Source organism: Rana temporaria, chromosome 9 (assembly GCF_905171775.1).
Source record: "Rana temporaria chromosome 9, aRanTem1.1, whole genome shotgun sequence".
NCBI classification, from domain to species: Eukaryota; Metazoa; Chordata; class Amphibia; order Anura; family Ranidae; genus Rana; species Rana temporaria.
The window spans coordinates 20,912,211-20,938,450 of record NC_053497.1 but is presented as its reverse complement, the minus strand read 5'-3'; the positions used below and the strand labels follow the sequence as shown (position 1 = coordinate 20,938,450).

At 46.5% G+C, this 26,240-nt stretch overlaps 1 protein-coding gene across 1 annotated transcript in view; it reads left to right on the top strand.

The window, feature by feature from the left end:
• Positions 1-26,240, top strand: part of LOC120913166 (probable G-protein coupled receptor 83) — an 88,961-nt gene that overhangs the window by 45,021 nt on the left and 17,700 nt on the right. Inside the window, exon 3 of the mRNA XM_040322907.1 lies at positions 4,264-4,397. Within this exon, the coding sequence (XP_040178841.1) occupies positions 4,264-4,397 (134 nt within the window). The remainder of the gene's footprint in view (positions 1-4,263; positions 4,398-26,240) is intronic.

Genomic DNA, 26,240 nt, shown 5'->3' with positions numbered 1-26,240 from the left:
TATGCAGCAAGGTGTCTGTTGGTCTCATTGTGAGATCAGAGCATCTGGTAAGGAGCTAATTTGAGATCATGCCTTCACGGCAAAGAAAGGAAAAATTGATGTTTAGTAAATCCGAGTACCTTTTTGCACCTTATATGTTTGTTTTATATATTTTTTTTTTTGCACATTTGCACATTTTATATGGACTTTACTTGCACAGATATATAAATTTAGGATGAGTTCATTATACACTATATTACCAAAAGTATTGGGACACCTGCCTTTACACACACATATGAACTTTAATGGCATCCAAGTCTTAGTCTGTAGGGTTCAATATTGAGTTGGCCCACCCTTTGCAGCTATAACAGCTTCAACTCTTCTAATTATTATGTAAATTTAACATCTGCCCAACCCACTTGTGCTGCAAAATCTTACATAACTGTTTGGGACAATTCTAATTTTAGGTTTCCAGCTGTTTTGAGTTTGTGTTTTTTTCATCTTCACCATGTGGATATATGAATGATCATCATTTAGTTGTTTTCTATATTCTTACGTGATTGTATTTCAAAGGAACATTTAATCCAAGATTGCATTTATGAAAAAAATGTAATGTTCACTGTAACGGTCAGGGGTTAACGCCGTTTACGATATTCCATTCCACCAACCCAAGACAGCTTATGCGACACTCCACAATCCAGCAGACACGATTCATAAGAATTCCCCAGAATAACGAGACACAAGCTCTGTTCTCTGGGTTCAAATAAATGAACACTTTAATGGTAAACTCAGCTCTACTTATACAGTTATCAACCAAATATGGACAATGACTCAACTCCACCCACAACATGACACAAGGAACTTCAATACACATTCCGTTAGATAATGACATTCAGATGAGCTAATTACTAATCATTGACCAGACGTTCTGACTCCGCGACAAGCTGTACTCACCTAATACACAGACGTCTGACCTTTAGAGGGTGCTAAGTCACATTCCACATCTTATCATCAATAGACTTTCACACAATAAAGTGTCATTAGCATACACAATGAAATATCTTAGGAGCCAGGCTTAATTAACACAATAGACAATAGAATGCAATCATAACAAGCTTTCCTCACTACAGCCAGGTAGCTGGAGGCGATTAACATCAATTAACATCTCAACAGTCTATGTTCCACATTGAAGGAGACACTCTCCTATTGACCTGTTGTGGTCAGAATTAATAACTTCAAGATATTCTGCAAAACATGAATCATCATTACTGTCCCATCTCATGTAATCCATGATATCAGTTCTCAGTCATCCTATGCCCCTAGTGGACATAGGATGACCCTAGACCCAAGAGTCATTGGTGAAGCTGACACAGGAGTACCCCACATCCTTCAAGAGGCTCTGGGTCTCACGGGCCATACCGTTACATTCACTATATGGCCAAACGTATGTGATCACTTGACCCACCTACTGCGTCTACCTATTTGATCACCCTGTATTCAGATGATTGCAGTGAAGTGTAAAGTTAATTCTACATCATACAAAGAGATTTTAGATAATTGTGCTCTTCCAACCTTGTGGTAACAATTTGGGGAAGACCCCATTTTGTTCTATTATGACTGTGTCCCCATTAACAAAGCCAACTCCATAAAGACAGTTTCACCAGTTTGGTGTTGAGAAACTTAAGTGTTCTTCTATACAAAGTCCTGACCTCAACTCCACTGAATACCTTTGGGATAAATTGGAACACCGATTTGGACCAGGTCATTTCATCCAACATCAATATTTGACAACAACCGATCTGAGGCTGAGAAAGGAGGCGTGACTAGCTCCTGAAACACGTTCCGATTGGTCGTCTCTACACGTGGTTTGACAGATGCCATTCGGCTCAACAGTGGTTCCAGTGTACTCTCTCCAGTCTTAACAGAGCTGCCGCTGCGGCTAGGACTACTTCACGATCCCGGGTGGGCTTAGCCCACCTGCACACACAGTGTTAGCAATTGTCATCCTGTGAGTTGAACCTGATAGGCCGCGTACACATGGTCGGAATTTCCAATGAAAAAAGTCAGACATAATTTTTTCAGCAGATATTCCGACTGTGTGTATGCCCCATCGGACTTTTTCCATCAGAAATTCTGATGGACTTAGAACGAGAACGCGTTCTCTTTTTTTCTGACGGAAAAAATTTCTATTGGAAATTCCGTTCGTCTGTATGGAATTCCGACGGAGAAAAAAAAAACACTCATGTTTGGAAACCATTTGACACATGCTCGGAAGCCTTGAACTTAATTTTTCTAGGCTATTCATGGTGTTGCATCGGAATTTGGTGTGTCCGTGTGTATGCAAGACAGCTTGAGCGGAATTCCGTCGGAAAAACCCATCGGCATTTATCCAGACGGAAAAAAAACGGTTGTGTGTAAGCGGCATTATGGTTTTTACATATACACTTAAACCCCTTTCACACTGTGGCGCCTGAGCGTCGGTGGTAAAACGGCGCTATTTTTTGTGGCTATTTTTTGCGGCGCTTTACCGTCGGATTTGCGGCACATTTCAGACGCTAGCGGGGTGCTTTTAACCCCCACTAGCGGCCAAAAAAGGGTTGAAACCGGCAACAAACTGCCGCTGCAGCTGCGTTTTTGCCAGCGGTACGGCGGCTCTGCCCATTGATTTCAATGCCCATTGATTTCAAAGCGCTCCAAAAGAAGCTGCTGGCAAGACTTTTTCTGATGCCCTGCCAGCGCAACGCTCCAGTGTGAAAGCCCTCAGGCTTTCACACTGGAGTAAATGGAGTAGCGGTTTTAGTGCGCTATTTTTAACACTATAGCGCCTGCAAAACGCCCTCAGTGTGAAAGGGGTCTTATTAAACTGTGCTTCACTATTGGTTACCTGACGCCTCTGTCCCCCTCCCTTCTTCTAATTCAGTGTGGGTTCCCAGACCCCAGTGCAGGCCGCCTCAGAAATTTTTGATCGTTTACTTTCACGTAGATTGGGCACAGAGACGCTTTTGTGTATAGGTGCATATTTTTATGTACACACTATACGGTTTTATTTATTATTACTTTTAATGTAATTTTTGGACAGTTTACACTAGACAATCCAGGGCAGCACTGAGAATAGTTGTTTGCTAGTTCCATATTAATAGCCATCAGCTCCTGACCTCAACCCTACTGAGAGCCTTTGGGATCAGGTCTTCTCATCCGACATAAGTACCTGACCTCAACCCTACTGATCACATTTGTGATCAGGTCTTCTCATTCAACATACATACCTGACCTCAACCCTACTGAGAGCCTTTGGGATCAGGTCTTCTCATTCAACAAACATACCTGACCTCAACCCTACTGAGCACCTCAGGGATCAGGTCTTCTCATTCAACATACATACCTGACCTCAACCCTACTGAACACCTTTGGGATCAGGTCTTCTCATCCAACATTAGTACCTGAACTCAACCCTACTGAGCACCTCAGGGATCAGGTCTTCCCATCCAACAGTGCCTGACCTCAACCCTACTGAGCACCTCTGGGATCAGGTCTTCTCATCCAACAAGACACTGTCAGAAGCGGATGGATGGACAGATGAAGCAAAGGAGAGCCGTATAGCGAGCCAAGGTCAGGGCGGGCTGCAGACAACGTAATCCCGAGAACTGGCCGAGTCGGTACACAAGAGATCAGTTCACGAGAGGTTAGGTTAAGCAGGTTACACAATGGGCGCACAGGAAAAAGTGTTGCTCAAGCAACTAGAAACTGGTCAGAGTGGAATTTAAATAGAGAAGCACATGGGAGGCTGGACAGGAAGTAGCAGGAAGGAAAGAAACAAAACCCATAGATGCTGAGTGCAGCAAGAGCTGAAAACAAGCATGTGGAACCACAGGAACTAGCCGACCTACAGCAGTAAAAGGTAAAAAGGTGACAACGGACCTCAACCCTACTGAGCACCTCTGGGATCAGGTCATTTCACCCAAAATCAGTACCTAACCTCAGCCCTTCCAAACATCCTTGGGATGAAATTAAATGTGAGCTATAGGTCCTCTCATCCAACATTAGTACCTAACCTCACAAGCTGAATAGACACAAATTCCCACAGAATGTTATAACCACAACGTGGGCTCAACTTTATTTATGATGCCCATGGTTTTGGAATTGAATAGCCAACAGTGGATATAGATATAGTTTTCATAGGCAGATACCCACAAACCTTGGACCATTGTTGTATGACATGTTCAGTAATGGTTATTGCATATTGTAATATGGGTTAGTCTATGAAAGCTTTTCTTGTTGTTTCAGGTTATTATGCATCCTCTGAAACCTCGGATGTCAACAGTTAAAGGAATAATCTGTATCATCTTCATCTGGTTCATGGCCAGTGGATTCTCGTTACCTCATGCTGTCTACCAGAAGCTAGAACGGTTTTATATTGGGTAATTTTAATTTACATTGTTTTTGTATAGTGTATGCTTGGTATGTACATTTTAAACTAATATTATAGTAAAACCTTGGTTTGAGAGTAACTTGGTTTGAGAGCGTTTTGCAAGACAAGCAACATTTTTTAATACATTTTGACTTGATATACAAGCGATGTCTTGATATACAAGTAGTGTCATGTCACAACTAAGTATAAGGCCCCATTCACACGAGGCGGACTCTGTTCCTACGGAGTCCGCCTGCTCCCGCCAGCTCAGCGGCGTCGTAACCCAGTGTCGGGTATGCAAATTAGGAGTTACGGCGATCCACGACGGATTTTCGCGTTCGCTACGTCGCCGCTAGTCTAGTTTCCCGTCGCAAAGTTAGTCGTCGTTTTTGGACAGCATGTCCGTTTTCATCAGATCTTACCCGATCCGATCCGCATGGATCGGATAGGGTCGGATGTCAGTGGACATGTCTTCGCTGACATCCGACGCTCCATAGGGATGCATGGGCGGCCGTTCAGGTCTGCCATCAAAACTGACAGGCGGACCCGAACAGTCCGTCCGTGTGAATGAGGCCTAAAAGAGAAGAGAGGAGCCTCTAAGGGCCAGATTCACAGCGGAGATACGACGGAGTATCTCAGACACTCCGTCGTATCTCTCAGAGTATCTATGAGACTGATTCATAGAATCAGTTACGCATAGATATCCCTAAGATCCGACAGGTGTAATTGTTTTACACTGTCGAATCTTAGGATGCAGTACCGCGGCCGCCACTGGGGGGAGTTTGCGTCGTAAACCAGTGTCGGGTATGCAAATTAGGAGTTACGGCGATCCACGACGGATTTTCGCGTTCGCTACGTCGCCGCTAGTTTCCCGTCGCAAAGTTAGTCGTCGTTTTTGGTGCCTTAACTTTACACAGCAATCGTATTGCTGTATAAAGTATGGCCGTCGTTCCCGCGTCGAAATTTAAAAATTCACGTCGTTTGCGTAAGCCGTCCGGGAATACGGAATTACGCTACGCGCGTCGCCGTTCGAAAAAATGACGTCACTTCGCGCAAAGCACGGCGGGAGTTACGAAACGGAGCATGCGCAGTAGGTCCGGCGCGGGAGCACGCCTAATTTAAATGGCACATGCCCATTTAAATTACGCGGGCTTACGCCGGAGGCCGCCGGCGTAGTTTTCATCGCAAGTGCTTTGTGAATCAGGCACTTGCGATGAAAACTTGCGGCGGTGTAACATATCTACGATACGTTACGCTGCCGCACTTCTACCTGAATCTGGCCCAAAGTGTAGTAAAATGGTTACATTAATGAAGGTACAACATTGGGCAACTTATTGCTACACTTAGGCCCCGTACACACGACCAAACATGTATGCTGAAACTGGTCCACGGACCAGTTTCAGCATACATGTTTGGTCGTGTGTAGGCGCGAGCGGGCCGAATTCCAGCAAACATTTGCCCGCCGGGCCTTTTCCCAGCAGACAAATATTCCTGGACGTGTTTTAAAACCGTCCGCTGGAATCCTGCCCGCCCGGACATGTACGGTCGTCAGTACAGACCTACCGTACATGTCCGAGCGCCCGCCGTCCCTCGCATGCGTCGAATGACTTCGACGCATGCGTGGAAGCCTTTAAATGGCAGGCCCGCCAACGTCGTCGTTGGCGTCGTCGTTGGCGGTCCGTCGTCAGTCCGACGGACCGCTTTCATCGTACATGTTTGCTCGTTAGTACCCGGCCTTAGAGGTGCCTCTCTTCTCTTTTATACTCTGTAGCTCCTGCTGGATTTTGCTTCTAATCCCCTTGGGGAGACTTCCATTTGTGGATGGACATTTTATGGTTACACAACCTATCACATTGCTATAATCTTTTTATATGGACTATAAACTGAAGGACTTATGAATAATTTGTTATGGAACGAATCATTTAAGTTTCTATGATTTCTTATGGGGAAATTTGCTTTGATATAAGAGTGCTTTGTATTACAAGCATGTTTCCGGAACAAATTATGCTTGCAATCCAAGGTTTTACTGGAGGAGCGAGTTTAAGGCGAAGGAACTTGAGAGTCCTGACCTCAACCCGATAGAACATCTTTGTGATGAATTATAGTCGAGACAGCGAGCCAGGCCTTCTTGTCCAACATCAGTGCCTAAATCTCACGAATGTGCTTCTGGACAAATGGTCAAACATTCCCATAGACACACTCCTAAACCTTGTGGACAGCCTTCCCAGAAGAGTTGAAGCTGTTATAGCTGCAAAGGGTGGGCCAACTCAATATTGAACCCTACGGACTAAGACTGGGATGTAATTAACCACTTAACCCCCGGACCATATTGCTGGTCAAAGACCAGAGCACCCTTTGCGATTCGGCACTGCGTCGCTTTAACTGACAATTGCGCGGTCGTGCGACGTGGCTCCCAAACAAAATTGGCGTCCTTTTTTTCCCACAAATAGAGCTTTCTTTTGGTGGTATTTGATCACCTCTGCGGTTTTTAGTTTTTGCACTATAAACAAAAATAGAGCGACAATTTTGAAAAAAAAATGAATATTTTTTACTTTTTGCTATAATAAATATCCCCCAAAAATAAAGGGATTTTTAATACAGCTTACCTGTAAAATCCTTTTCTTGGAGTACATCACGGGACACAGAGCGGCATATTCATTACTATATGGGTTATATGGAGTACCTTCAGGTGTTGACACTGGCAATCTCAAACAGGAAATGCCCCTCCCTATATAACCCCCTCCCATAGGAGGAGTACCTCAGTTTTGTAGCAAGCAGTATGCCTCCCAAAATGGTCCCCAAAAAGAGGGGTGGGAGCTCTGTGTCCCGTGATGTACTCCAAGAAAAGGATTTTACAGGTAAGCTGTATTAAAAATCCCTTTTTCTTTATCGTACATCACGGGACACAGAGCGGCATATTCATTACTATATGGGATGTCCCAAAGCAATGCTCACAATGAGGGGAGGGAGAACATCTCCAAGACAAAAGGATTTAATTTAGAGAATACTCAAATCATAATAAATCCAACTTAGTTGAGAAAAATAATCTTAAATTTTAAATTTAACTCAAAAAAGAGGAGCCCCCGGATTCCGAGGGTCTCAAACTGCAGCCTGCAGCACTGCCTGCCCAAAGGCTGTATCAGAATTCCTTCTTACGTCCAACTGGTAGAACTTTGTAAACGTGTGGACAGAAGACCAGGTTGCCGCCTTGCAAACTTGAGCCATAGAGATCTGGTGGTGTGCTGCCCAGGAGGCGCCCATGGCCCTAGTAGAATGAGCCTTTAATGATACTGGAGGAGGCAACCCTTTCAAGCCGTAGGCCTGAGTGATTAATTGCTTAATCCACCTAGAAATGGTGGACTTTGCAGCTGCCTGCCCCTTCTTGGGCCCATCCGGTAATACGAACAGCACATCTGTTTTCCGGATCTTCTTTGTAGCTTTAAGATAGGCCTTCATGGCCCTGACGATATCCAAGGTATGCAGCAACCCTTCCTTTCTGGAAGTAGGTTTAGGGAAGAAGGATGGTAATACCAAATCCTGGTTCAAATGAAAACTGGATACAACCTTCGGTAGGAAGGAAGGATGAGGGCGGAGAACGACCCTGTCCTTATGAAAAATAAGATATGGTTCCTTACAGGATAAGGCCGCCAGTTCCGATACTCTTCTTGCGGAAACTATGGCGACCAAAAATACTAACTTTTTTGTCAGTAAAACCAAAGGAATTTCAGCCAACGGCTCAAACGGTTGTTTCTGTAAACTTGACAGAACAAGGTTTAAATCCCACGGGCAAAGCGGGGATTTAACTGGAGGTTTAATACGTAAGACCCCTTGAAGGAAGGTCTTAACCAGCGAGTGGGTGGCCAGCGGCCGCTGAAACCACACTGACAGAGCAGAAATCTGTCCTTTGATTATGCTTAATGCCAATCCTTTATCCACTCTTAGCTGGAGAAAACTTAATACTCTATCGATGGTAAATTTGCGAGAAAGCCATCGCTTGGACTCACACCAGCCTACATAGGCCTTCCAGACCCTGTAATAAATCACCCTAGAGACCGGTTTCCTGGCTCTGATTAGGGTAGAGATTACTTTCTGAGACAGACCTCTACCCCTGAGAATCAGGGATTCAGTTTCCAGGCCGTCAAATTTAGATGCCGTAAGGCAGGGTGGAGGATCGGACCTTGCGATAGCAGGTCTGGCCGTAGAGGAAGAGTCCAAGAAGGGTCTCCCACTACCATCTTTAAGATTAGTGAGTACCATGCCCTTCTGGGCCATGCTGGAGCTACCAGGATGACTGGTATGTGCTCCACCCGGATCCTGCGCCGCAGGCGGGGTAGTAACTGGAGCGGGGGAAACGCATAAAGAAGTTTGAACTGATGCCAAGGGCAAACCAACGCATCGGTTCCGCAGGCCATCGGATCCCTTGAGCGGGACATGAACCTGTCTAGCTTCTTGTTGAGTCTCGATGCCATGATATTCACGTCCGGCACTCCCCATCTTTGGCAGAGTGCTTGAAAGATTTGTGGATGCCTAGACCATTCCCCCGGCAAAAGAGTCTGGCGGCTTAAGAAGTCCGCCTGAAAGTTGTCCACTCCTGGAATGAATATTGCCGATATGCAGGGCACATGAGCCTCTGCCCATAGGAGAATCAAGCTCACCTCTCTCTGAGCAGCTTGACTCCTGGTTCCCCCTTGGTGATTTATGTATGCCACGGCCGTGGCATTGTCTGATTGAATTCTCACCGGGAACCCCTGCAATTTTGACGTCCAAGCCCTGAGGGCTAGTCGAGCAGCTCTGAGCTCCAAGATGTTGATGGGCAACTGCTTCTCTGGCGTTGCCCAAGTACCTTGGCGAGTGCAACCATCCAAAATTGCTCCCCAGCCCGTCAGGCTGGCGTCTGTGGTCACCATCTTCCAAGCCACTGGGCTGAAAGACTTCCCCTTCAGTAGATTCTGAGGGTCTAACCACCAGCACAGACTTTGTCGGACTCTTGATGAGAGCGGCAACGGGATATCCAAGGCCTGCGGCCTTCTGCTCCATGCTGACAGGATGGCTGCCTGCAGGATGCGAGTGTGGCTCTGGGCGTATGGTACCGCCTCGAATGTGGCCACCATCTTGCCTAGTAATCTCATACATAGGCAAATAGTCGGTTCCTTCTTGCTTAGAACCAGTAGGATTAATTCCTTGATGGCTTTGACCTTCCTCAGAGGTAGAAACACTCTTTGTTGTTCTGTGTCTAATCTCATGCCGAGATATTCCAACTGCCTTGTGGGCAGGAAAGCTGACTTTTCTCGATTTAGGACCCAGCCGAACTTCTCGAGGTATTGGACCGTGAGGGCCACTGCTCGCTCCAAGCCGGGAGACGAGTGATCTATGACTAGGAGGTCGTCCAGGTATGCTAGGATCGTGACCCCTTGGATCCTTAGTTTGGCTAGGATTGGAGCTAGGACCTTCGTGAACACCCGGGGGGCCGTAGCCAACCCGAAGGGAAGCGCCACGAATTGGAAGTGACGCGAAGCCACCATGAAGCGTAGATATCTTTGATGTGGCTGATAAATTGGAAGATGAAGGTAGGCATCCTTTATGTCTATGGACGCCATGAAGTCGTCCTTTTGGAGTGTGGTAGCTGCTGACCGCACGGTTTCCATCCGAAATGAGCGGATCTCTAGGTATGTATTTACCATCTTTAGGTCCAAAATTGGCCTGACATCTCCATTGGACTTCGGGATGATGAATAGGTTGGAGTAGAAACCTAGCCCCTGTTCCAGGACTGGTACCTCTACTATTACTTCCTGGGAAAGTAGATGATTTAATGCCGACATTAATGCGGCTCCTTTCTCCGGATCGTTTGGAATCCTCGACTCCTGGAAATGAAGAGGAGGAAACCTTAGGAAATCTAATTTGTAGCCCGTGGCCACGGAAGACCGTACCCACTCGTCGGGAATGCTGGCTTCCCAAACCTCTGAAAAGAGTCGCAGCCTTCCCCCCACCTTCGTGGGTGGGGGCGCCCCTTCATAAGGTCGGCTTGGGGGCTGGGTTTGCTGGTTTGCGAACCCACTGCTTTCTGCCTTTAGCAGCCTGTCCTTGTGATTTGCTGTTGAAGCCGAAGTTTGCTTTCGCAGGAGGCCGTCGATACTGTTTGGCATTAGAGGGCCCCTGCCCAGGGGAGTACTGTCGTTTAAACGCAGGCCCCTGAAACTTCCTCTTAGTTGGCAAGAGAGTACTTTTGCCATTTGAAATGGTTTGAATGTATTTATCTAGGTCTTCTCCGAAGAGTCGTCCTCCATGGAAGGGGAACCCTACCAGGAGCTTCTTGCATGGGGGCTCGGCCTCCCAGCTTTTTAACCATAAGAGTCTTCTCATATGGATAAGGGATAACGATAAACGTGACGCTTGCTGGATAGAATCCTTAATTGCGTCTACTGTAAAACATATGGCCTTAGGGACATCCGAAAATTCTTCTGCCTGCTGGGCAGGAATAAGTTTAAGCATCTGCTTAACCTGATCCGATAATGCTTGAGCAACCCCAATCGCAGCCACGGCTGGCTGTACTACTGCCCCTGCAGTAGTGAAGGAGTTCTTAAGTAGTGCTTCCAAGCGTTTATCAACTGGATCCTTGAATACCTGTATGTTTTCTACAGGGCATGTTAATGATTTGTTAATACATGAGATGGCTGCGTCCACTGCAGGAGTAGCCCATTTCTTGGAAAATTTATCTTCCATAGGATATAGGGCAGAGAATCTTTTAGGTGGTAAGAAGATTTTTCTGGCTTGTTCCAATCTTGGAACAAAACTCCCTCTAGTAGAGGGTGGATCGGAAATACTGCATTGCTTTGAGGCGCCCTCAGTGAGCCCAAAGCTGAAACCGTAGATACCTGGAGATCTGGTACTGGCAAGTTGAATGCATTTATGGACCAAGTCCGTTAAGGCTTGAGTCCACCAGCTCTCCCCTTGGGAGACTGCTCCAGACTCCTCTGTATCCGGATCTTCGATCCCTGAACCTACTTGGTCCTTGTCCAAGAGGTCGTCCAATTCCCCTGAGGAAAGGACCTCCTCTTCTGAGGGTCTGCGCTCGGGCGACGGAGATCTAATCCGTTTACTGCCCCGCATAGCTGTGGCTATCATTTTTCCCATTCTTTTCTCCATCTCTCTTAAAGAGGTGAGTAATACCTCGTCCGTGACCATCTTAGGGTTGGACTGACCCGCGCCAGCTCCAGCCCCAGATCCCGATGGCCCCAAGGCTCCCTGTGGGGAAAGCAGCGGCATAACTTTGTCCGAGACCTTAGACTCTCCGGATGCCTATGGTACAATACCAAGGTACACCTGCTACCTATTGGTATTTGGAACTATAAAAGTTAATTGCCCAAACACCTGTTTGGGGGATAAAAAATGCTTCCTCTCCCCTAGATGACCTTTTTTTTTTTTTTTTTTTCGTTTTTGTTTCAAATCCAGGAAAGAAAAAAAAACATTCTGTCCCCCTGAGTAGTATTGCAAAGAAAAACTATGAGATGGAAAAGAAAACAGCCTATTTCTAGGCTTGAAAAACAGTCTTCTGAAGACTGCAATATCCTTTCTGGCCACTGTGAGTCCTCGGCGCCCCGTGCTGCCGTTCTGGTCTTTCCTCCCCCGTTCCAAAGTATTGAATGGAACAAACAAGGAAGGGCCGCCCCTTCCTTAAGCCACTGACCCGCCCTTCCCCCCCCAGCAATCTCAAACAGGAAATGCCCCTCCCGACAGGGGGGGGGGGGGATTTGGGAGGAAGGGACCTCTCTGTTCCAGCAAACTGCAGCCTGCAGCCTGGAACCATGAGGAGGTCAGCGTTTTGCCTGCTCTGAGGAGGAAGACTGAATGGAGCATCGCCTGGAGGCTTGCAGGTAAGCACAGCTCTCTGACACACACATATATTTTTATATCACACAGGCCCCACTCAATGCTTTTCCAACACTACAAGGGAGGTCACATCTTATGGGGAATAATACATATAGAGCCATCCTATCTTTATGATATGTGACTAGTTTGCCAGATGCAGTGCATAACTTTAGGCATGTCCCCTGTGACCCCCCAGAAAAAAACCTGCTAAGAACCAAGTTCCGCAAGTTTTCCCCTCACTTACCTGCTCCATGCCGCAGGACTTTGCCAAGCAAGAGGCCCAATCTTCCCCCATCTCCGTGGGGATGTCTAGACCTTCAGGCCCTGGGTTCCTATGAAGGATCCACTGTCCTGGGCCCATATAGCACCCTGGCAACAGAAAACATTAGGCACCCAAAGGTTTCTAAGTTCTGGGCCCAGGGTCCAGCTCTCTAAAAAGAAAAGCATTATGGGCTATACCCCAAGGGTTTGGGGTCCGGTTACTGACCACTTTAGCGCTGAGGCTTTTTTGGACAGAACCGGTAGCTCACCTAATCCCAAGGATGCGGAGGCAAGCTAAACCATGACTAACACCTAAGACACTGGCGTAAAAACTGAGGTACTCCTCCTATGGGAGGGGGTTATATAGGGAGGGGCATTTCCTGTTTGAGATTGCCAGTGTCAACACCTGAAGGTACTCCATATAACCCATATAGTAATGAATATGCCGCTCTGTGTCCCGTGATGTACGATAAAGAAATATAAAAAAACATTTTTTTTCCTCAGTTTAGGCCGATACGTATTCTTCTACATATTTTTCGTAAAAAAAAAAATCGCAATAAGCGTTTATTGATTGGTTTGTGCAAAAGTTATAGTGTTTACAAAATAGGGGGTATTTTTATGGCATTTTTATTATTTTTATTTTTTTTACTAGTAATGGCGGCGATCAGCGATTTTTTTTCGGTACTGCGACATTATGGCGGACACTTCAGAGACTTTTGACAAATTTTTGGGACCATTGGCATTTTTATAGCGATCAGTGCTATAAAAATGCATTGGATTACTATAAAAATGCCACTGGCAGTGAAGGGGTTAACACTAGGGGGCGGGGAAGGGGTTAAGTATGTTCCCTGGGTGTGTTCTAACTGTAGGGGGGGTGGGACTGACATGGGGAAATGACTGATCTTCTGTTCATACATTATATGAACAGAAGGTCAGCATTTCTCCCCCTGACAGGACCGGGAGCTATGTGTTTACACACACAGCTCCCGGTCCCCGCTCTGTAACGAGCAATCGCGTGTGCTCGGCGGCAATCGCGCCCACCGGGCACGTGCACAGGAGTCGGGGGAGAGTGGGTGGCGCGCGCGCTCACGCGCCCCTAGTGGCCTGCGCGAGAGCCGACGTATAGCTACGGGCTCTCGCGCAGGGGAGCCGACCTGTCGCCGTATAACTGCGGCGGCAGGTCGACAAGCATTTAAACGTAATATGCGTGTAAAGGGCAGGTGTCCCAATACTTTTGGTAATATAGTGCATTTAGCCTAGCCCTAGATGAATCCCCCAGCAGGGGCACAGACAGAACTAACGTTTCCACAATGTATTAAAACTAAAAGTTTTAGATAGAATTTAAAGTCTTCTAATCATTGTGTCTGCAGACCACATGTGCAGTTTAGTGGTGTCCCTCTGAGACAGATCTCCCCAGACATTGAGCTATTTAAGTACAATGCATACAGACATGTCTGACTTCTATGTACAGATAATGGCAGAAAATTACCTGTGGATTTCAGAAACTTTAAACTGCAACAAAGTATTCTTAGAAAATAATAATCAATGCGGGAAATGTTCCTTTTACTTTTCTTTTTTTCTCGTAATGAATTATATTAGTTCAGTTATAAAAAAGACAAATGCCCAAAAGTTTAAATGTAGAATTTGTCTCACTAATAAAATTGAATTTATTTTAACCACTTCCTGCCCCTACTATAGTCGAAAGACGGCTACAGCAAGGGTTTATTTTTCCGGGAGGGCGTACATGGATGTCCTGCTGTGATCTTGTTGCCCGCACGCCGCAGGGGGCACACCGTCGGTGCTCTGATCACGGAGTCCTTCAGACTCAGCTGACCACAGATCAAGGTTAAAGGGGTTGTAAAGGTAAATGTTTTTTCACCTTAATGCATCCTATGCATTAAGGTGAAAAAACATCCAACGGTACCGCCCCCCCCCCGAACCCCCGCTTTACTTTCCTGACCCCTCGAAAGTCCCACGCGCGTCCACGTGATCCTCTTCGGTTCCCAGCCTGCCCGTTGATTGGCTAGGCTGGACGGATTGATAACAACAAAAACCTGGGGAATGCCCAGGGAAAAACCAAGCCTACTTACCGACCAGCTTGCAGAAAACCAATTAACCTGTCTACAGTATGCGTTAAAAACAGGGGTTCAGTCCGCACGCATTTGCAAACGCATGCGTGAGCCACAGAGCCGCGCCAAGGCACCCTGCAATATCTGTGGTCCTAACACTAAACAATGAGTGTCCCCACAGTGGAGGCACAGGCATTTTAATGGATAGACAGGGGCAGGTGAACTGAAGGGAAGCCACCCCTCCTTTAAAGGTACAAGAGCACACCAAGCACCCAGCATGTAGCACAATGGCTGCAAAGGTGTTGGTGCACTGATGGACCAATATAAACACCACAGGTGAAGCATAAACATGTCCACTGCCCCCATCTATAGCTGGCCATAACAGTAAGTAGCATTGGAAGGCTAAAGCAGATAACAACAAAAACCTGGGGAATGCCCAGGGAAAAACCAAGCCTACTTACCGACCAGCTTGCAGAAAACCAATTAACCTGTCTACAGTATGCGTTAAAAACAGGGGTTCGGTCCGCACGCATTTGCAAACGTATGCGTGAGCCACAGAGCCGCGCCAAGGCACCCTGCAATATCTGTGGTCCTAACACTAAACAATGAGTGTCCCCACAGTGGAGGCACATGCATTTTAATGGATAGACAGGGGCAGGTGAACTGAAGGGAAGCCACCCCTCCTTTAAAGGTACAAGAGCACACCAAGCACCCAGCATATAGCACAATGGCTGCAAAGGTGTTGGTGCACTGATGGACCAATATAAACACCACAGGTGAAGCATAAACATGTCCACTGCCCCCGTCTATAGCTGGCCATAACAGTAAGTAGCATTGGAAGGCTAAAGCAGATAACAACAAAAACCTGGGGAATGCCCAGGGAAAAACCAAGCCTACTTACCGACCAGCTTGCAGAAAACCAATTAACCTGTCTACAGTATGCGTTGGACGGATTGATAGCAGTGCAGCCATTGGCTGGCGCTGCTGTCAATCACAGCGGATGACGCGGCGCGCCGGGGGGCGGGGCCAAGTGATACAGTCGGCTGCTATGCCTCGCAAAAGCTTTCCACAATGCGAGCTCGCATTAAGGTAGAAAGCTTTTGCGAGGAGGAGCCGAGACAGCCGACGAGGGACCCCAGAAGACCGGATTCGAGGACACGCTGTGCAAAACGAGCTGCACAGTGGAGGTAAGTATAACATGTTTGTTATTAAAAAAAAAAAAAAAAAAATCTGCCTTTAGTGTTCCTTTAAGGACCAATCCCAGCGGCCCTTTATTATATGATCAGCTGTGTCCAATGACAGCTGATCAGGGAAGTGAACACAATTTATGGTTATCAGATTTTCTTTCCTCATGCTGACAATGTGAGGAGAGGAAAAAGAGCAATAACCAGCTTGTGTTAAAAGGAACATCTACACCGATATTAAGGGCACCAATTATCACTACAGTGCCCACCAGTGCTGCCAATCAGTGCCCCTCAGTGTCACCCATCAGTGTTGCCTACCAGTGCCCATCACTTTGTCTTTTAAACTACAGTGTATGTTAATATATACACAGGGTTTGACAAATTTGCTTGGAATCTAGGAGCCAGCTAAAAAAGTTAGGAGCCAGAAAACGCGCCCTGTCCCGCCAAGCTTGCGCGCAGAAGCGAACACATACATGAGTAGCGCCCGCATATGTAAACGGCATTCAAACCACACGTGAGGTATCTTCACGATTGGTAGAGCGAGAGCAATAATTCTAGCCCTAGACCTCCACTGTAACTCAAAACACGCAACCTGTAGAATTTTTTAAACGTCGCCTATGAAAATTTTAAAGGGTAAAAGTTTGTCGCCATTGCACGAGTGGACGCAATTTTCAAGCGTGACATGTTGGGTATCAATTTACTCGGCGTAACATTATCTTTCACAACATAAAAATAAATTGGGCTAACTTTACTGTTGTCTTATTTTTTAAATAAAAAAAGTGTATTTTTTCCCCAAAAAAGTGCGCTTGTAAGACCGCTGCGCAAATACAGTGTGACAAAGTATTGCAACGACAGCCATTTTATTCTCTAGGGCGTTAGAATAAAAAATATATATAATGTCTGGGGGTTCTAATTAGAGGAAAGAGATGGCAGTGAAAACAGTGAAAAAACACATTAGAACTTCTGTTTTGCTACCTGTAATGTAATTTAATGTAACCTGTAATGCCAACGGCCACCACAAGATGGCGATCACAGAAGGAAGCTGAGACCTGCAGAAGGCCGCAAAGCTGCGGCCTCAATTACCGGCTGGCCCGCGCCGGTAAGTATTTGGTCAATATCAAAAGTTCATCTCAATACTTTGTTATATATCCTTTGTTGGCAATGACAGAGGTCAAACGTTTTCTGTAAGTCTTCACAAGGTTGTCACACACTGTTGCTGGTAGGTTGGCCCATTCCTCCATGCAGATCTCCTCTAGAGCAGTGATGTTTTGGGGCTGTCGCTGGGCAACACAGACTTTCAACTCCCTCCAAAGGTTTTCTATGGGGTTAAGATCTGGAGACTGGCTAGGCCACTCCAGGACCTTGAAATGCTGCTTACAAAGCCACTCCTTCGTTGCCGGGCGGTGTGTTTGGGATCATTGTCATACTGGGCACAGTGGAATCAATGGGCATTATACTGGGCACAGTGGCATCAATGGGCATTATACTGGGCACAGTGGCATCAATGGGCATTATACTGGGCACAGTGGCATCGATGGGCACAGTGGCGACAAAGGGCACAGTGGCAACAAAGGGCACAGTGGCTGCGTTTAATGGCATGGCACAGTGGTGACAATTGATGGCACAGTGGCTGCGTTTGATGGCATGGCACAGTGGTAACAATTGATGGCACAGTGGCTGCGTTTGATGGCATGGCACAGTGGTGACAATTGATGACACAATGGCTGCGTTTGATGGCATGGCACAGTGGTGACAATTGATGCACAGTGGCTGCGTTTGATGGCATGGCACAGTGACTGCGTTTGATGGCATGGCACAGTGGTGACAATTGATGGCACAGTGGCTGCGTTTGATGGCATGGCACAGTGACTGCGTTTGATGGCATGGCACAGTGGTGACAATTGATGGCACAGTGGCTGCGTTTGATGGCATGGCACAGTGGCTGTGTTTGATGGCATGGCACAGTGGCTGCGTTTGATGGCACAGTGGCTGCGTTTGATAGCATGGCACAGTGGTGACAATTGATGGAACAGTGGCTGCATCTGATGGGCCCAGTGGCTGCATTTTTTTTTTTCGTTTGCGCCCCCCAAAAAAATTTGAGCACCAGCCGCCACTGTTCCTGAATTGTCCTTTAATGGTAAAATGGAAAACACTAAAATCCATAGCAAAAAGGTGAAAACGAGATACACAGCTGATGTTTCGCTCTGATACTCAGTGCTTACTCAAAAGCAGTTCATGGAAGCATAACCGGTGACAGGGTCATAGGGCTATAGCCGCTACCAGTTATTACTGTGTCCTCCCAGCGGGGACGGCTCCCCGAGACCCCCCCAATCCCAGAAGAACCCAACAGCTTCGCAGGAGGGATTGCCTCATCAACACTGACTGTATTGATGGGGAATCAAGTATTTTTTTTCTTTCCTGCAATCCACGAAAAACTAAAAAATGGCATAATCTATGGCCTGCTTTAGGCTCATTAATGGAGGTGGGGAGGGAAGACTGGCCTGTGTAGTCCTATCCAATAGAAGAGTTACTGTAGCTCAAAATTGCTGAAAAAGTTATTGATGGTTCTTAATGGTGTCAGTACACACAGAGAATCAGCGTTTGTTGTGTATGGAGCTGCGTAGCTGCAGACCGGTCAGGGTGCCCACAGCCAAAAGTGCCTACAAATGGGTAAGTGAGAATCAGAACTGGAGAACGGAACAATGGAAGAAGTTGGCCTGGTCTGATGAGTTTAAAGCAGTAGTTCACCCCCCCCCCCCCCGACACATTTTACCATCGAGACAGGCATTGTAGCGCGAGCTACAGTATGCCTGTCCCGATTTTTTTAACCCCGTACTCACCTTGTACTCGGACATCGTAGATTTCGGCTCCCGCGGGGAATGGGCGTGCCTATGGAGAGGGAGGATGATTGACGGCCGGCCCTGGCACGTCACTCTCCCCGAAGACAGCCGGAGTAGGTCTCGGCTCTTCACGGCGCCTGCGCACAGGCTATGCGCACGCGTCGTGAAGACCAAGCCTATTTCGGCTATTTCCGGAGAAGCGTGACGCGCCAGAGCCGGCCGTCAATCATCCTCCGTCTCCATAGGCACGCCCATTCCCCGGTATCTTCGATGGACGACTACAAGGTGAGTACGGGGGTAAAAAATTTGGGACAGGCATACTGTAGCTCGCGCTACAATGCCTGATTTTAAGGTAAAAGAAAAAAAAATGTTTTTTTTTCGTCGATAGGGTGAACCCCCGCTTTAAGAATGGCTGGGGGAACACAAGTTCAAGGTGTTGACTTGGTCTTTGAATTCTGCAGATCTCCATCCAATCGAACATTTGTAGGATGTGTTGGAAAAACATGTCCAATCCATGAAGGCCCCACCTCGAAACTTTTTTAAGATTTAAAGGATCTGCTACTGACGGCTTGGTGCCAGATACCACAGCATACCTTCATAAGTCTAGTGGTGTCCATGCCTTGACGAGTCAGGGCTGTTTTGGTGGCAAAAACGGGGGTCTGCCTAATATTAGGTGGGTGACCACCTAGTGGATTCCAGAATTGAGAATTACCTCACGAGAGTACATATACTCAATCGTTAAGTACCGTATTTATCGGCGTATAACGCACACTTTTTTCACCTTAAAATCAGGGGAAAATCGTGGGTGCGCGTTATACGCCGATCCGCGCTGTCTTAACGCTGCCGCCCACATATACTGAGCGCAGTGCACTCGGGTACACTCTGGTAAGCTCGGCTCCGCTTGCGGTCATGCCCTGTCCCGCTTCCTAGCCATTATGCGAGAGGAGCCGAGCCTAGCCGAGTGTACTGCGCTCAGTATATGTCGGCGGTGGCGCTCAGAGACAGCGCGGGAGAAGCGGGGAGGACACCACCAAGGCCTCAGACGGACGCCGGACCGTACAAGGCCGCCGATGGCCGCGGGGCAAGACACCGACGAGGGGCATTCAAACTGTATTTATCTTTTTTTCCTTAAAATTCCCTTCTAGGTTTGGGGTGCACGCTTTACCCCGATAAATACGGTATATAATATATATATATATATATATATATATATATATATATATATATATATATATATATATATATATATATATATATTTTTTTTTTTCTATAATAGTTTTTACCAGTTTTCCATCCTTTGTTGCATCTCCGTGCTGCCGATTTTCTGCAGCCTTTTTTGCAGCCAGTTCCTGTCAACATGCACTCTAGTGATGGCTACAGGCACTGCAGGGCAGGTTTCCTGATGGTGACAACAGTGGACCATGTCTATGTAATGTGTGTTAAAACATACCTAGTCTCCATGAGAAGTTCCTCTAACAAGGTGACAACACAGTAGCGCAATTAGGGGACAAGAACTGAGCATTGTCACCCTATAACAGGAAGTGCCTGAACAAGGACCTTCACGCAGGCCCGTCGGAACAGGACAGGTAAAACAAGCAACTGCCTGGGGCCCCAGCAGAGCGCCGCCGCTTCCTATAAATGCTGCAGCCTGTAGCGTGGCCGAGCTCCTTTCCCAATTCCTCCTGCACACACTTAATGCTCACTTCCTTTCAGTCTGGCCGGGAACAGCAAACTGAATCTTCTGCAGCGCGTTATGCGATAAGTGGGGGTAAAAAGAACATGGGGGGGAGCCGCGGAGGCAGTCAGAAGAAGTACTAGCTAAAGTTCAGCAGCAGCAGCTGTATGCGGCGGTATTCGGTAGTGAGGGGGGCAGCAGCTGTATGCAGCGGTATGCGGTAGGGAGGGGAGGGGGGGTTAAAAAGAACATGGGGGGAGGCAGTCAGAAGAAGTACTAGCCGACGTTCGGCAGCAGCAGCAGCCTCCCCCCGCTTATCTGGTTTAAGGAGAATCATGTTGAATTGTCAACTTACACCCCCCCCCCCTCCCCGCTTCTAAAATTTTAAATCATTGAAAATTGCTTTCGAAATGGGTTTATATCTACTTTCATACACTGTCTTTGTACTTAGACTGTGTAATTAGTGGTTCAAATAGACTTTAATTTTAAGCTCCCATAAATTACAATTCTTTACAAAAGCTTTTTGAAGGGTCGCGTTCTCTTTGTTGAATTCTCCACTTTACGCTATTCCACCTTATTTAATGGATTTCTTGAAACGTTCTACAGTGATAATGTATAATTTTAATTTTAGGAAAACAAATTACAGCACTGATCTGCCGCTATACCAGATGATTGCTTAATTACATGTTATAGAAACTTCTAAAGTTTGTAGATTAAGTCTCAGAAACGGCGCTGCTCAAAATATGGGATGACGCTCTAGAGGCCACAGACGAAGGAGAATCTTGTCTCCTGATACTGTTGGACCTAACGCGGCTTTTGACACTGTAGACCACGGGCTGCTACTGGCTAGGCTAGCTGAAGTAGCCGGAGTCGCTGAAGGTGATTTACCCTGGTTCCCCTCCTTCTTGGAAAACCGATCACAAATAGTGAAACTGGGGTCTTTCACTTCTGAAAAACGTACGGTGTCATGCGGAGTCCCTCAGGGATCTCCCTTATCGCCCGTATTGTTTAATATCTATCTTCGCCCTCTCTTTGAAATCATCAGTAACCAGAAGTTACTTTACCACTCCTATGCAGACGACACACAACTGTATTTCCGCATCTGCAACAAAAAGGATCATTCTCTTGGACTAGAGAAATGCCTTACTCTAAGGCTCCGTACACACGACCAGATCTGTCCGCTGGAACTGGTCCGGCGGACCAGTTTCAGCAGATCGATCCGGTCGTGTGTACGGGGCCTAATAGATAACTGGATGACAGTTATCTTAAACTCAATGATTCGAAAACAGAACTTCTCCTGTTTCACGCTAACCGGAAAAATCACCCCGCGTCAACATGGACTCCCCCACCCATTCTGGGTAAAACTATCACCCCTAGCACCAAAGTCAAAAGTCAGAGTCATTTTCGATACCTACATGACAATGGATGCACAAATAGGGACAGTAGTCAGCGGATCCCACCATCTGCTGCGCCAACTACGCAGACTCACGCCCTTTATCCCGAAAGAGGACATTGCAGTCGTGGTGGGAACAATCATCAATTCCAGACTCGACTACGCAAATGCCCTCTATCTAGGACTCCCCAAACACCAAATCACTCGTCTGCAAGTCGTTCAAAATACGGCCGCTCGACTAGTGACTGGGAAAAAACCATGGGAATCAATCTCACCTTCACTGAGATCCCTTCATTGGTTGCCAGTAAAAGACAGAATCACTTTCAAGGCACTCTGTCCAACACATAAGTGTATTCAAGGCAACGTCCCCCAATATCTATGCGAAAAAATAAAAGCCCATAACCCCAATCGCATTCTGCGATCCACCAATCAAAACCTCCTCCAGATACCCAAAGCCAGATACAAGTCCAAAGGAGATCGAAGATTTGCAGTCCAAGGACCCCGCCTGTGGAATGCACTACCAACCACCCTCCGACTGGAGCCGGACCACTTGGCCTTCAGGAGAAAGATTAAAACCCATCTCTTCTGAGGTCAAGGGGTTCCTTACCCATGAAATGGATACAGCGCCCAGAGGCGATTCAGTTCGCATGTGTTGCGCTTTACAAGTCTCTCACTCACTCACTCTTATGTTCTAGTTATTTCAACACCTTTCAAAAATTAAGACGTTTTATCCTCATTTTTGGAAGTTTCTGGCCTCTGCATTGAACTTCTTCCTATATACTTATAAACAAATTCCCTTCCAAAATAACAATTAGGAATTTCATGGTACCACTGTAGTCAGTTAATGTATAAAACGTATTCCAAATTTTGATATGTTTTTGACTCAAGGTAAAATCGCCCATTAACCACTTGCGGACCATCCGCCGCAGTCATACTGCGGCAGGGTGGCTCCGCTGAACGAACCGTCGTAGCTGTACGTCGGCGGCTTTAAGTGCTGTTAGCAGGCGCGCACGGCCGCTTAATCTCGGGAGTTGCCGATGCTCGTGACCAGCGGTCGCGATGACTGCCGGCCGCGCGCGATCTCCGGGCACGAGAGGCAGAACAGGGACGTGTGTGTAAACACACACATTCCTGTTCTATGAGGAAATGCAGATCGCGAGTTCCTAATGGCTAGGAACCACGATTTCTAATTTCCTCTAGGTCAGTCTCATCCCCCTTCAGTTAGAACACCAATAGAATGACGTTCACGTCGAAAGCATTGGCTTGTTGCGGGTTAATTTGGAGCATGCGCACTGGGATACCCCCACGGACGGCGCATGCGCCGTTCAGAAAAAACGTCATTTACGTCGGGTCAAGACGTATTAACATAAAACACGCCCACAACTTAGCCATTTGAATTGCGCGCCCTTACGCCGACACATTTACACTACGCCACCGTAACTTACGGCGCAAATTCTTTGTGGGTACGGGAAATACGCCGTAAGTTACGGCGGCGTAGTGTATCTGAGATACACTACGCCAGACGTAAAGAAGCGCCGCGCTACGTGGATCTGGCCCTATAAATTTTGCACAAACCAATCGATAAATGCTTATTGCGATTTTTTTTACCAAAAATATGTAGAAGAATACGTATCGGCCTAAACTGAGGAAAAAAAAGTTTTTTTTTTATATTTTTGGGGGATATTTCTTATAGCAAAAAGGAAAAAATATAGCATTTTTTTCAAAATTGTCGTTCTATTTTTGTTTATAGCGCAAAAAATAAAAACTGCAGAGGTGATCAAATACCACCAAAAGAAAGCTCTATTTGTGGGGAAAGAAGGACGCCAATTTTGTTTGGGAGCCACGTCTCACGACCGCGCAATTGTCAGTTAAAGTGACGCAGTGCGGAATCGCAAAAACTGTCCGGGTCCTTTACCTGCATTTTGGTCCGGGTCTTAAGTGGTTAAAGGAACCCATTTAGAAAATAAAAAACTAACCTTTAGAACCCCTTTAATTCAATGCATGGCAAATCACCGATGGTAGCACACAGTGGCCTGGATTCAAGAAGCAATTGCGCCTGTGTAACCATAAGTTACACAGCGCAATTGCTTACTTGCCCCGGCGTAACGAATGCTCCTGATTCAGGAACCTCGTTACGCCAACTGCAGCCTAAGATATGCGCGGCATAAGGCTCTTATGCCCGCATATCTTAGGCTGCATTCTTGCGATGGCCGCTAGGTGGCGTTCCCGTTGTGCTCAGCGTATAGTATGCAAATTGCATACTAACGCCGATTCACAACGTTGCGCGAGCCCTGCGTACGCAATTTACGTCGTTTCCGTACGGCGGTTTTCGCGTAAGGCTGCCCCTGCTATTAGCAGGGGCTGCCAATGTTACGTATACCCGTCGTTCCCGCGTCGCGAAATTTGAAAGTTACGTAGTTTGCGTAAGTGAATCGTGAATGGCGCTGGACGCCATTCACGTTCACTTTGAAGCAAATGACGACCTTGCGACGTCATTTGCCGCAATGCACGTCGGGAAAGTTTCCCGACGGAGCATGCGCTCCAAGCTCGGCGCGGGAACGCGCCTAATTTAAATGATTCCCGCCCCCTACGGGATCATTTAAATTGCGCGCGCTTACGCCGGGCATTTTGCCGGCGCGCCCACGCAATTTACGGAGCTACTGATCTGTGAATCAAGGGCGGCGCAGTAAATTTGCGGGGGCGCAGGGCAAAAACTTTGCCCTGCGCCTCCGTAAGAAAATGCGCAAATCTACTTGAATCCGGGCCAGTGTTTATTGTCACAGATATTAATTTGGGATTGGCGCAGTTATCTACTATAGCAAAACTCAGCACTATGCCAGACTATCTAGTGGGGAATTCATAACTGCAGCAGATCCTACACATTTTTTTGAGTTATATATATATATATCCTTGAATTTAACTCCATAAAGTGCTTGTGCTTCCCCATTGCCAAGACATAGAAACAAAGAAACGTATGTTCTCACACATTCCTTGTGGCACTTCAATGTGACTCAGACTTCTGGTGTTTGCCGTTTCTGGCCTCACGTTGACTATGAATCACTTTAGTAATAAATAAAATAGGGACACGATGGTTTCTATGACAACAGAATTTCCCTTCTATGAAGATGTAGATGTATTAAGCCGAGTGCTGTGCCAAGTAAAGTAAATTGCCAAGTTTCTTTATTGATCCTTTATATTTTTGTGGCGTCAATTAACCGATCGCCGCATGTACATTTACGTCGGCAGAATGGGACAGCTGCGCAAAAGGGACGTACCTGTACATCCCATTGAATTTACTGTTGCGCCCCCGCCACGTGCGCTGTGAGCTTGTCCGCGGGTCCCACAGACTCAAGGGAGCAGATCCAGGTACATCTGCGCCGGGCGCAGCGTATTTAAGATACGCTACGCCGCCGTAACTTATCTTTTTTAAATCGAATTCTCAAAGAATTTGCGCCGTAAGTTACGGCGGCGTAGCGTATCTCTCGCGGCGTATGGAGCGCGGAATTCAAAAGGATGTAATGGGGGCGTGTTTTATGGAAATACGTTGTGATCCGACGTAAACAATGTTTTTTTGGAACTGCGCCTGCGCCGTCCCTGGGGTATCCCAGTGCGCATGCTCGAAATTAAACCAGAACCCGCCAATGCTTACGACGTAGGTGACGTCATTCTATGCAAATTCCTATTCGCGAACGACTTACGCAAACGACGTAAAAAATTTAAAATTGGACAGTGATCTTCTGCTCCCTGTCATCGGAAGCAGTGATCATTGTCGTGTCGCTAGTAGTAGCCCAGCCCCCCACAGTTAGAATCACTCCCTAGGACACACTTAAGCCCTTCCTCACCCCTACTGGTTAACCCCTTCACTGCCAGTGTCATTTGCACAGTAATCAGTGCATTTTTATAGCACTGATCAATGTATAAATGACAATGGTCCCAAAATAGCGTCAAAAGTGTCCGATGTGTCCGCCATAATGTTGCAGTCACGATAAAAAAAAAAAAAAACGCAGATCGCCGCCATTACTAATAAAAATAAAATTATAAAAAAATGCCATACATCTATCCCCTATTATTTTTGTTACCAAACATATGTAGAACAATACATATCGGCCTAAACTGAGAAAGAATATTTTTTTTGTATATATTTTGGGGATATTTATTATAGCAAAAAGGAAAAAATATTGCTTTTTTTTTTTTAAATTGTCGCTCTTTTTATGTTTATAGTGCAAAAAATAAAAACCACAGGAGGTGATCAAATACCACCAAACGAAAGCTCTATTTGTGGGGAAAAAGGGACGTAAATTTTGTTTGGGTACAACGTTGCACAACTGCGCAATTGTCAGTTAAAGCAACGCAGTGTTGTATCGCAAAAAATGGCTCGGTCATTGGGCAGCCTATTCTTCAATGGTAGTTAAGGCTACATGCTGGAAACATTTTTACTTTTTTTTTGCCGACACAGCTTGTCTATCATTTGAGTTCACACACATTTCTTCATTTCAGTCATTTTAACAAAGCACAGAAACGAAAGAGTTTTGTCCAAGCTTTAGCTACTTAAGGACCGAACCTGT